Consider the following 13,184-nt stretch of genomic DNA (forward strand, 5'->3'; position numbering starts at 1 on the left):
ACGATATTGGCTGTGGGTTTGCTGTAGATGGCCTCTATCAGTTTAAGAAATGTCCCTTCTATACCAATTTTCTTAAGTGTTCTGATCATGAAGGGATGCTAGATTATTATCAAAAGCTTTTTCTGCATCAATTGAGAGAATCACATGGTCTTTGTTTTTTAATTTATGTCAATTATATTTACAGATTTACGTATGTTGAACCATCCTTGAGAACCTGGGATAAAACCCACTTGGTCGTGGTGTATAATTCGTTCAATGGGTTGCTAGATTCTGTTGGTTAGAATCTTGTTGAATATTTTCACATCAATATTCATTAGTGATATTGGTCTATAATTTTCTTTTCTTGTTGGATCTTTTCCTGGTTTGGGTATCAGGGTGACAAGGTGATGTTTGGTTCATAGAATGTGTTGGGTTGTATTCCGTCTTTTTCTATATTTTGGAAAAGGTTGAGTAGTACGGGTACAAGTTCCTCTTTAAAGGTTTGGTAGAATTCTGACCTGAAGCCATCTGGTCCCGGGCTTTTCTTTTTAGGGAGATTTTGTATAGTTGATGCTATTGCAGAACTTGATATAGGCCTGTTCAACATTTCCACTTCATTCTGGCTGAGTCTTGGGAGGTGGCGTGCTTCCAAGTATTGGTTGATTTCCTTCAGATTTTCATATTTCTGGGAATAAAGTTTTTTGTAATATTCATAAAGGATTTTTTGAATTTCTAAGGGGTCTGTTATTTCATCTTTACCATTTCTGATTGATGAGATTAAAGATTTTACTCTTTTTTTCTTGGTTAGGTTGGCCAAAGGTTTATCTACTTTATTGACCTTTTCAAAAAACCAACTTTTTGATTTATTGTTGTATAATCCTTTTATTTTCTTTTTTTATTTCAGCCAAGGCTAGGTTTGAACCCGTCACCTCCAGCATATGGGGCCGGCGCCCAACCCTTTTGAGCCACAGGCACCACCCTATCCTTTTATTTTCAATTTTATTTAATTGTGCTCTAATTTTGGTTATTTCTTTTCTTCTGCTTGGTTTGGGATTGGAGTGTTCAAGTGTTCTTCCTTTTCCAGTTGCTTGAGATGTCCTATTAAGTTGTTAACTTCTTCTCTTTCCATTTTCTTAAGGAAGGCTTGCAGTGCTATATACTTCCCTCTTAGGACTGCCTTTGCAGTATCCCAGAGGTTTTGGTAACTCGTGTCTTCATTGTCATTTTGTTCCAAAAATTTGGTAATTTCCTTCTTGATCTTGTCTCTGACCCATCTATCATTTAGCATAAGGTTATTTAGCTTCCATGTTTTTGTATGAGTCTGCAATTCCTGTTGTTACTTAGTTCAACTTTTATTCCATGATGATCTGAGAAGATGCATGGAATAATTTCTATTCTTTTAAATTTGCTGAGGTTAGACTTGTGACCTAAGATGTGATCGATTTTGGAGTATGTTCCATGGGCCAATGAGAAAAATGTGTATTCAGTTTTGTTAGGATGAAATGTTCTGTAGTTGTCCATTAAATCCAAATGCTGAATGGTTATATAAGTTTAAATCTAAAATTTCTTTGCTAAGCTTCTTGTTGGAGGATCTATCCAACAGTACCAAAGGAGTACTGAAATCTCTGACTATGATGGAGCTGGGAGAAATCGAGTTGCTCAGGCCTATTAGAGTATCTCTTATAAATTATGGTACATTCTGGTTGGGTGCATAAATATTGATAATTGAAATCTCATCGTATTGAGTATTACCCTTAACAAAAATAAAGTGACCATCCTTATCCTTGCTTACTTTTGTTGGTTTAAAGCCTATTGTATCTGCAAATAAAATTGCAACACCTGCTTTTTTCTGATTTCCATTTGCCTGGAATATAGAAGACCATCCCTTCACCCTGAGTCTATATTTATCTTCTAAACTAAGATGAGATTCTGGTATGTAGCAGATATCTGGCCTCAGTTTTTTTAACCAGTCAGCCTGCCTGTGCCTCTTTAGAGGACAATTTAAGCCATTCACATTGAGTGAGAATATCGATAAGCCTGGTAAAATTTTGGGTATCAAGTTTTTTGGAAGTCCAGTGGACAATTTTAATCCTTTCACCACAGTGAAAGTTGGAATTTGATCAAAAATTTCTGAGTGAGTTTACTTTCATGGTGGAGAATTGTGCTGGTCATTATGGAAGATAGGTCTGAGAATATCCTGGAGAGCTGGTTTAGTTATGGCAAATGTCTTCAACATGTGAATGACATTAAAGTATTTAATTTCTCCATCATAGATGAAACTCAGTTTAGCTGTATACAGGATCCTGGGTTGAAAGTTATTTTGTTTTAGGAGATTAAAAGTCAATGACCATCCTCTTCTAGCCTGAAAGGTTTCAGCAGAGAGATCTGCAGTCATTCTAATACTCTTCCCCTTGTAGATTATGGTTTTCTTACATGTAAATGCTTTCAGAATTTTCTCTTTCATATTAACTTTAGTGAAGTTAATTATGATGTGCCTAGGGGATGTCTTGTTCGAGCTGAGTCGTGCTGGGGTTCTGAAACTGTCTGTTATCTGGATTTCAGAATCTCTTGGCATGTCTGGAAAGTTCTTTCATAATTTCATGAAGAAGAGCCTCTGTGTTCTGCGAAGCAACTTCGTTGCCTTCAGGGATTCCTATAAGGTGAATATTTTTCTTCTAATTATCCCATAGCTCCCTGAGAGAAAGATCCGTTTTTGCTCTCCATTTCTCTTCATCTTTGAGCACTTGGACATGTTCAAATGCTTTGTCTTCAATGTCAGAGATCCTTTCTTCTGTCTGCTCCATTCTGTTACTGAGGGATTCTACCATATTTTTCAGATCTTTGAGGGCTATAAACTCTTGTCTCAATGTTTCAAAATCTTTGGTCATTTTATCTTTGAAATCATTGAATTCTTGAGACATCTTTTGAATAATTTCTTGAAATTCTAATACCCTCCTTTCTTCCATTCTGTTAATCTTATTTGCTATCCAGATTCTGAACACGATTTCTAACATCTTAGCTGTCTGTTTATGGATGGGATCTTCAATTGCATCTGCTCCATTTTTCTTTGGGGGAGTTGATCTACTCTGGTTATTCATGTTGCCTGAGTTTTTCTGCTAATTCCACCCCATGGTGAATTTATACTGTTTGGAGTCCGTCCCAGAACCGTTCCTCCAGTGGCTGCCACCGGAGAAGATGCTGGCTTCCTCTGGATGTCCATAGAGACAGGGCGTGTCTGTCCTGAAAAGCCTCAGGGGTATGAGCCTTATTGTTCCTGCAGCTGTGGCTGCTGCTCTTCACCTGTGGGTACTGCTGCTCTAGTATGGTTCCCTCTCAACTGAATGTCCTCTCGTTTTCAGGCTGCCTGGGCCCGGCGAGGGTAGCAGGAGCAGCAGGGATCTGCCTGCTACTAGGGGAACATGGGGCTCTAGCCACAGGCCTCTGGCCGCCCAGTGCCTGGTGAGGGAGGAGGCGGGAGTAGCAGGGATCTGCTTGCCGCCGGGGAACACAGGGCTCTAGCAGTTCTCTGGCTTCAGGGCCGGGACAGGGCACTTGGTCCAGTCCTGCATGGGTAGGGGGACACTGCTCTTGGGCCTCCCCTCACTGTCTCTGCAGGCAAGGGGGGAAGGGTGAACTGGAAATTCAAAATGGCAGTGAAGACGTTAGTTCGATTTTTCTGCCTGGCAAGAGAGTGTTTGGAATCTCAGCAGAGTCCCTCTAGGGGAGTAGACCCCACTTTCTGTAGCTCTCACATGTCGGGTAAGGTAATAGGTCCTCAGTTCACCACTTGCCTATAGAAAACTTACAGGAGCAGATGAAGAGAAAATAAAGAGAAAAGCACAACTTTCTTGGGGGAGGGGATGGACAATTTCCCTTTGGGATGAATTATGTACCTGTAGATTACTTTCTTGGAGTCGCAACTTGCCTCAGCAGAAATGTCCTGCAGATATCGCTCTTCTCTCTCAGCTAAACTCCTGGTCTTCAACTTTGTTGCATAATTTCTGGACATTATCCTTACCTCTGGACGGGAGCCTCTGTCGGAGGCTGGCGCCTGTTGGCCATCTTGCCCCTCATTTACATTTTTTCTTAGTAGACCACAGGCTATAATAGCTATGTTTGCCCCAGCACTTAGGGGAATGCTTATTCAGTATTTTTTAAATAGTGATCTTAACTGGCAAAGTACTTTAGAGAATAAAAAGAAAAAAGACATAGTTCCTGTCTTCAAGGAGCTTATAATCTAGACAAGAATATAAAACAGCTGTATAAATCACTGTAATGCAGGGCAGACCACCACAAGAAAGACAAAAAGCACCACAATGGTTCAAAAAGGGAAAGAGGGTATATCTGAATGACAGGATTCAGAAATGGTGTTGTGGTGACAGTGTATTTAACCTGAGCATCATAAGATGGCTTTGTGTTCTGATATGCAGGATAAAAGACAGAAGACTTTTCAAGAAGAATAAAAGAATAACAAAAGCTACAGAGACAGGAAAAAACACATTAGAAATGTTAAAAGATATGTTGTCTGAAGTCAGGCAGATCTTGGCTACAATTTTGGCTCTATCATCATAGCTGTATGACCACAAGCAAGTTCCTAATCTGTTAAATGAGATGCAGTACCCACCTCATAAAGCTACTATGAGAACTAATTCAAACAATGCATATAAAATGGTTAAACTGTGTCATGAATAAATGCATCATTTGATTAAAAAAACACATGGGTAGTAGATGGAGATGAGGCTAACAAGACAAGATCACAGAAGGGGTTAAATGATAAGACAAGGACTTTGACCTTGACTCCATACAAACATTGAAGCCATAGAATCTTGAGCAGAGGTGTGACAAGGTCAGATCTGAACTTGTAGCATATAGGACTGACTCAAAAGGAGGAGCCAGGGAATGAGAGGAATTAGAGGTAAAGTGGCCAACCTGTCTTCAAAATGTCAAACAAATTTCATTCTAAAACCCTGAGGCAACTGGCCACCAATTAATCAATCAATTACTACTCAGGCCACAAAAACCAAAATTCAACCATATTCTTTGTATAGGTACCAATTTGGTATTATACCATATAAAGGCTACTTACTGCTGGTAGTACCAATCTAAACATCTTATATGCATTAAAAATAAGGTAGAAACATTAAAACAACATGTAAAGATGTCCAGTGTCTTCACACCATGGGGCACAATGAAACAGGCTTTTTAAGTGCCCACTTGTACTATTCATCATTCTACCCTGATTTTTAGGAGTAAAAAAGACTGTGTGGATTGCATAATCCTCCACAAGAGGGCATACTATTTTCGTAATTAAATCAGTTTTTCCACTTTGTAAAATGTGTAAACTATAAACTGACACTGTCTTGGACATTTAGACGAAGAGTTTAAATCCTTCTCAAAGTGCAGTTCAGTAAGACCTTAAATTGACCTGAAAATTTTTGAAGACAGGAATAAATTGTAAAGGAAAAGATTTTATAGGCTCTTTACTCTCCCCTTCTTAAACCACTCCCTTGAACTACCATGACCCAGCAGATTATCAACTGGATACATCTGTCTCATTTGTAAATAGAACTGTATTCTTACATAAAACTATAATTACAAAGCTATCTACAGACTAATCTTTTCAGTGAATTCTTTGCTAAAAGGTTGCATTTTAGGCCTATGCCTTTGTACTTTTAATTAAGTCTGCATTTCAGATTTCCTTTCTAATAATTATATGAAAGAAAAAGAGACATGTCACTTCAGAAATACAGCTATATGAATACACTTCTAATAACATGTGTATTCAACAATCAAAACCCAGGTTTACTCACTTCCTTCAAAACTTTCTTTGGGGAATATCAAGGAAAACCCTACATGGCACCACAGGTAAAAAAATTAAAACACTTTTAACATAATAGATACAAAACAATTTAACAGGTTCAGATTTACATAGAAGGACTCTTCCAGGTGACAAGTAACTCTCTATCAACTTCCTTTGTAGATACCAAATATTGATTTGGGCTTTGCCTAAATCTTAGTATCTATTCTGAGTAGGGGTGCTTGTACTGTAGGTTTGCAAAATGTGAGTTACACAACAAGGAAGAGCCTGATACAACGGACATTTAATTTCCTCACCGAACATCAGACTTCCACAAGGAAATAAAATAGACATGTGGTTTCTCTCTTTCTGTTCACTTTATTTTACACAGAGTTGAAACCTCATTCACAGGTGAAGACTCTTAAACAGAAAGGTACCAGTATAGGGATTACAATCAATAAAACTGACAACCAGATCCAGTACAACAACTACTACATTCTTTCTCCACTAGTCAGGGGTGTCCAACCCGCACCTCACAGGCTGCACATGGAATATGTGAGCACTTTTTTGCTTATCTGTTGTGGTGGATATCACCAAAATATGGACTTTTTTTTTCCTCTTAGCTTTCTTTAGTGTTTGTGTATTTAATGTATGGCCCATGACAATTCTGCCAGTGTGTGGCAGAGAAGGCAAAAGTTGAACACCCCTGATGGATTTCTTGAGGGCAGAAGAAAGCTTTGAAAATCAAATAGCAAAATATACGACTATTACACACTTTTCTTCATGGTTACTCTATCCTTAAAAAAGGTAGCAATGTGTGAAAAAACTATAGACTAAAAAGGAATTTAAAATTTAGGTACCATTAAATTCTTAATATCTAAGAAAACAAAGTATATGAAAAACAAGGAAATAACAATTGCTTTAAAATACAAGGTCACAGACCAGGCATGGTGGGTTCAAGCCTGTAATCCTAGCATTAGATCTAGGAGGCCAAGGCAGGAGGATCACTTGAGACCATGACTTCAAGACCCACCTGGGCAACACAGCAAGAATTTGTCTCTACAAAAAATAAAACAAAATTAGCTGGATATAGTAGTATGTGCCTTTAGTCCCAGCTACTTGGGGGGCTGAGACAGGAGGATTGCTTGAGCCCAGGAATTAAAGGTTACAGTGAACTATGATTAGGCCACTGTACCCCAGCCTGCGCAACACAGTGAGATCCTGTCCCTAAGAGTAAAAGTAAAAAAAAAAAAAAAAAAAAAAAAAGCAAGCTACATTTAAAAAGCTGAAGTGAACTTTATGCAGTTTCACTGTAGGCAAAGTGTTCTTAATTTTTTGATTTAGCAGTCTCTGATAATCTGATGCCATAGATTCTCTTCTCAGAAAAATGTACAGGCAGACAAAATGTTGCATCTAACTTGAACAGATGAAGAGCCCTGTTCTAGAAACCTTCAAAATGCACACTTAGAATAATGACTAGGCTTATTTAAACTACGTAGGTAACAACTTCATTAAGATAAAACTTCCAGATGAAAATTTACCAAACCTACATGATCTTTATTAACAAAATTCTTCAATGAATTTTAATGGTTTTTTTTTCTTAAAAATATATTATTTATGGTTCCTCTTCCTTTCTAAAACATCAATTAGGATAGTATATATGAAACGAAACAAACATACTAAATTATATTTGTTTTTTAGAATGGGATTATGGGTGACTTATCTTTACTCTCAACATTGCTTTTGAAAATGTTTTAAATTGTTTTTTAAATTTTTGGGGGGGGGGGTACAAAGTGGACAAAGTACCCAGTGCCCTGGGTAGAGTGCTGTGGCATCATAGCTCATATCAATCTCAAACTCTTGGGCTTAAGCAATCCTCTTGCCTCAGCCTCCTGAGTAGATGGGACTACAGGCCTGCACCACTATGCCTGGTTAGCTCTTCTATTTTTAGTAGAGACAGGCTCTTGGTCCTGCTCAGGCTGGTCTCAAACTCCTGAGCTCAGGAGATCCATCCACCTTGGCCTCCCAGAGTGCTAGGATTATAGGTGTGAGCCACTGCTCCTGGCCTCAGTTAAATCTTTTTGACCTTAACGATAGTCAACCGTATAGTTGATACGGTTTCTACTCTGTAAGTAGCAATGGCAACATAAGGAACATTGTGAGTACTTGAGCTGAGTTATAGAAAACTTTATATTAAGTGTCCACCCATGATTATATAGCTATACTCTAAGTTTTTAGTTTCTTTTAAAGGCTGCAAAATCTAGTTCTGTTAGCACTCATGGGCCTAAAGCACTGAAAATACATACAATAATGGTTCTAAATTAAAATTCCTCTACTAACAGGATAAGTCTCTTAAGTTTTCTATGATAGAAGTATCTACATAAAAATATATTTCTGAGGTACTTCTATTACTTTCTATAAACTCGTGTCAATACTGAAGTGTAAATATAGGCCAATTTTTCATTACAGACTTTTGCTAAACTATAATAAGAGATTATTCCCACGCTCAAGAGAGTAGGGCACCAGCCACAAACACCAAGGCTGGCTGCTTCGAGCCTGGCCCAGGTCTGCTAAACAACAATGACAACTGCAACCAAAAAACAGCCAGGCGTTGTGGCGGGCACCTGTAGTCCCAGCTACTTGGGAAGCTGTGGCAAAAGAACCACTTGAGCCCAAGAGTTTGAGGTTGCTGTGAGCTATAATGCCACAGCACTCTACCAAGGGTGACATAGTAAGATTCTGTCTCCAAAAAAAAAAAGAAAAAGAAAAAGAAAAGATTACTCCTTTAAAGATCTCAACTGCAATAAAATTCTATGAGTGTAATACTCATTCTTATTATGCTTTATTGTCATTATTATTTCTAAAGTAAATAAACAACTATGTTACTCAAACAACCCTTTCACTCTTTGAAATTTTTCTTAAAAAAGAAGTTGAGTAAGTAAACCAAAAGTTTACTGAAATCCGGTCCCTAATGCATGAAACAAAGACATTATAGAAAAATCTTTAAACTTTTGTCATTCTACTGTAAATATTCCACTTCAAGGATCTCTGATCTGGAAAAACAAATTTAAATCAGCAGTAACTTTCCTCATGCTAATGGCTGTCATAACTAACACTTATCTATCATTTAAATCTTTTAATTTTCCATCTTCAAATTTCATGGATTATAAAAAACAGGAAAAATTTCTTCTTTTTTATATGTATACTTGACATATGTTCCTATCTCCCATAATAATCAACACAATAAGCACTATAAAACTTCCTTTTGCCCGCAGATAAGAAAAGCTTTAAATATTAAAGTTAAATCATATTACTCTCACATTTAAAGAAAATGCACTTAGTTTATCAAAATAAAGGACCTTTTCAAATAAATACTCTCCTTTAGTATTTTATTAGCAAAGTTTTTTAAAGAGCTTATAGTACTGGGGGGGCAAAAAGAAAGACATTACAAATTCCACTCTATGTTCAAAAAGGAGAAAAGCTACTATGGATAATCTATAAAACACAAATATTTCTGTCTATTTTCATCAATCATTTAACTTTCCTGGATAAAAAAGTGTATATAAATCTGACTCTTTAACAAATAAAAATATGGATATTTATTAGACTCTTGGGCAGAAAAAAATATTTCTAAAACTCTGTATCTGATTCAAACCTATTTCTGTAGAGCAGGAGGGCATCTGGAGAGAAGGGTCAAGATTAGGAAAGGAATTTCCTATACCTTGAAATGAATGCTTTCCAAAGAGATCCTGATTACACTCTTAAACCAGCTCAGAGTTCACTATTCAAATTTAGCAATTAATTCTAAGTGAAAAATTATAATTTATTACTTATAAAACTTTATAATATATTCAATGACAAGAAGATTTAGTATCCACACTATAACTACTTATAGTCTTCACTATTTTATAATACAAATCTACAAAAGCAATTTTTTTATTCCTGAAGCACTATGAGTCAGAATTAAGCATTTATTACTCTTAGAAAATGTAAAATATTACTTGGATAGATATAGTCATTCTAAACTCAAGTAATAAAATACAATTATCCTAGATTCTCAGTATTATTTGCTTTTCAAGGAGGTAATTTGAGACCTATTATAATGTTGGCATTAACCTCTAAATATGTTATTGAAAATGTTTAGAAACCTAAAAAAGCGATACCAAGCCACAGAATAAATTTAAAAGGCAATAAAGAACTAAAACAAATTATTTATAGGCCCAAGAACAATGTTTACTAATTAATGGACCTACCAACACTTAGCTACCTAATTTCATATCTTCCCCCTCTAAAAATATATATGAATTCTTTTATTCCAATAATTCCCACATTACCAAGTATAATGGGTGAAGTATAAACACACTGAAAATCCAGAAATGTTCTAATTTTCCATACCCCCACACACACATATATACAGGGCTGCACACTGCATTTCTTTCAATCAACTGAATTTTATTTGTGCAGCAGCCTCCCCTCTCTCACTTGCTACTGCCTGATTTAGGGTATACTGTGGTTAACTGCTTATTTTCTTTGCTAATTGGCGAGTAGCATTTAACCTTTTTAATGAATAGAAAGAAATACATTCACACCAGATATTAAAAATGCATTATTTTTCAAAGATTGTGCTTTCCATTGCAAGTATTACTCACCTGTTTGAACATCAATAACCATCTGATGGCCTCCTCTCATTCCTGGTCGGTTATCCTCTCCATCACCTGAAGTAGAAATAATATTTTCTTTTAAAGAAATAACAAAGAACAACTACAAATACAGAGTAACTTCATTCATAAGTCTATAATGAGCAGTAAAAATAACCACATACAATTAGTAAAAGTACTCATGAAAAAAACAGTATGACTTAAGTCTATGTTTATAATACCAGCTCTATTTTTCCAAGTGAATTCAGAACATTAATGCAATTGGAAGGTATTTTCAATTTAGTTATGAGCAACGCCATAAATCAGCACAGATCGAGGATATTTAAAACATAAAATAAGTTAAGGTGCTGAACTTGGAATACATAAAACAAAAATCTCTAAATTAATTGAGTGCCAAAATGAAAGTGAACACAGTGCAAAATTACATCCTGTGTCTATATTCTAAGCATAGTTTATCAGTATAATGAGCAGTTTTAAAGTTCATAAAACTAGTTACTGAAAACTAAGATGCTATCAAGTTTCATATTCAGACCATTTCCTTAATTTTGTGCCAAAGTTCCAAAAGTCAGTTCCTACCTAATTTACCAGCTATTTTATTTGAGTACTGAGAAAATGTAACATATACTTTACTTCAATTCTTCTTACCATCACAGTGTTTTATAGGAAGATTTAAATATCTGTTAACTTTTTAAACTTCTAAAGAAGAAAATTATTATTCAATTTTTATCTACTCTTCCCTTATAGCACATCTCAAATAAATAAATATATACCCTCATTTCAGTGGTTCAATAGGCTGCAGGATTCTGACGTCTTATAGAAAGCCTAAGGTTTTCTTCATAACACTTCCATTAACTGAAACATATTACTTCTGCTAAGTTTTCCTGTATCAACTTTGTCCTATGTAAAATTGAGAAGAATATCCAATTTTATACTAATTTCCTAGGGGTGCTATGAGAATGTCTCAAATGTCAGTTCTTATATACAGAAAATAAGACGCAAAACTGAAGCTTTTCATTACTACTGTACTTAGCAGCTAATCATTCAGAAGTTTCTTGAAACTTCTTGCTCCCTTCTAACAAGCCTTTCAGATTCTGTAGCTCATTATCACTGAAGTTTTGCCCTTCTCCTCTTTATTCTCCTCAAGTCAGTATTGCCATTTTTAAGAACAGATTAAGAAGACACTAAAATAAATTCATTTTTAATACAATAAAATACATTTTACATATTTGGTCCATTAGCAAATACACAATTACGATCCCCATTGACAAAATAGGAAAATGATGTTTGCGTAACAAATTATGGAAGTTCATAAACAATTTCCCCCTGCATGTATATTAACGGTTAACACTATCAGGAAAAGCTTTCTCGCAATTAAAGAGAAGGCTTTAGCAATATATGAAGCCCTTATGGAGAAAAGCTGAGTATCTATAGAATTGCCAAGTAGTTTGCATGAAGGAATTGCTATACTTCCCACTACATTAACAGTTGGGAAAGCAGTGAGTGTATATGAAGAGATGACAAACAAAAACTTCCCTCTACATGACAATAATGGATTAGTGAAAAAGACTACATTTTGGATTAGATTTTAAGTCGTGACGCAAACACCTTTATTAGCAGGAAATCCCTTCTAGGATCTCCATCTCAAAGAAGGAAGAAAGAGCCCCAGGGCTTAAAGCTCCAAATACACTTTGATACTCAATATAAATATCTTTAAAAACTTAATTGTACTTGTACTTATTGTTATTGGAATTACTATACTAGTTTTTACCATACCATCTAGTTACAAAGCTCCATAGATTTAGAATGATCTACTCCTTCTCTATTTTATTCATAAGCTTTCTTAGCAATTTTGCAGAACTTAAAAAAGTTTTCAGGAACAGATGTATGGCATTACAACAGAGCGTACAATTTTATACATTGTCTCTAAAAGAGCAATTTCTGATGAAATTCTGTGTAAAAACTGCCCAACCTTTTGTTTTGGCAGTAAAACAGAAAAGCCTTAGAAGACAATGTAACATATTAAACTAACTCTGCCACCTAAAGAATCTATGTCTTGTTTTAAACACCTGTTTGTTATTAAAACAGTACTATGACATGGAGCTATTTTAGGAAAACTGAAGACAGAGATATTAAAGAAAGAGCACCACAGCTTAAGATGGTATGGCTTACCTTTGGTGCTTTTGGGAATAATTTGACTCCATCGTGGTTTGTATTCCTGTTGACTGATATACTGATTGAACAAGCCATCTGCAAATACCAAAGAATAAGAGAGAAATTACACCTTAACCAGCTTACACTTTGAATTATAGACAGAAAGATTAAAATGCAGATGCCTATATTGAGAGAAATTAATACTGTCACTAATATAACAGCACTTTTCCTAAAACACGCATCATCTCAACTTCAATTCATTCTATTTCATATACAAATAGTAAAGTATTAGTTGACATAATCATGTCAATAAATTGCTTTGCGGATAGCTCATATTTAAGTTACTGTGTTTCTCATTATTGTACCTATTAAATACAAAAACGTTGCTGTACTCAAGGGACAAGTATGTGACGTTAACAAGGAGTTAAACAGAAACCCTGAAAGAAAAAACAAGGGGCCCGGCGCCTGTGGCTCAAGTGGCTAAGGCGCCAGCCACATACACCTGAGGTGGCAGGTTCAAATCCAGCCCGGGTCCACCAAAACAACAATGATGGCTGTAACCAAAAAATAGCCGGGCACTGTGGCAGGTGCCTGTGGTC

At 36.0% G+C, this 13,184-nt stretch overlaps 1 protein-coding gene across 6 annotated transcripts in view; it reads right to left on the reverse strand.

Annotated features, from left to right (window-relative positions):
- MKLN1 (muskelin 1) overlaps positions 1-13,184 on the reverse strand; it is a 318,843-nt gene that overhangs the window by 68,734 nt on the left and 236,925 nt on the right. For all 6 annotated transcript variants that reach the window (XM_023514182.1, XM_023514183.1, XM_003791612.3 and 3 more), the window contains 2 exons: positions 12,604-12,681; positions 10,426-10,491 (listed from right to left, as the gene is read on the reverse strand). In XM_023514182.1, the coding sequence (XP_023369950.1) occupies positions 10,426-10,491; positions 12,604-12,681 (144 nt within the window). The remainder of the gene's footprint in view (positions 1-10,425; positions 10,492-12,603; positions 12,682-13,184) is intronic.

Source organism: Otolemur garnettii, unplaced genomic scaffold (genome assembly GCF_000181295.1).
Source record: "Otolemur garnettii isolate 467f Iridium unplaced genomic scaffold, OtoGar3 scaffold00049, whole genome shotgun sequence".
In the NCBI taxonomy this organism is placed as follows: Eukaryota; Metazoa; Chordata; class Mammalia; order Primates; family Galagidae; genus Otolemur; species Otolemur garnettii.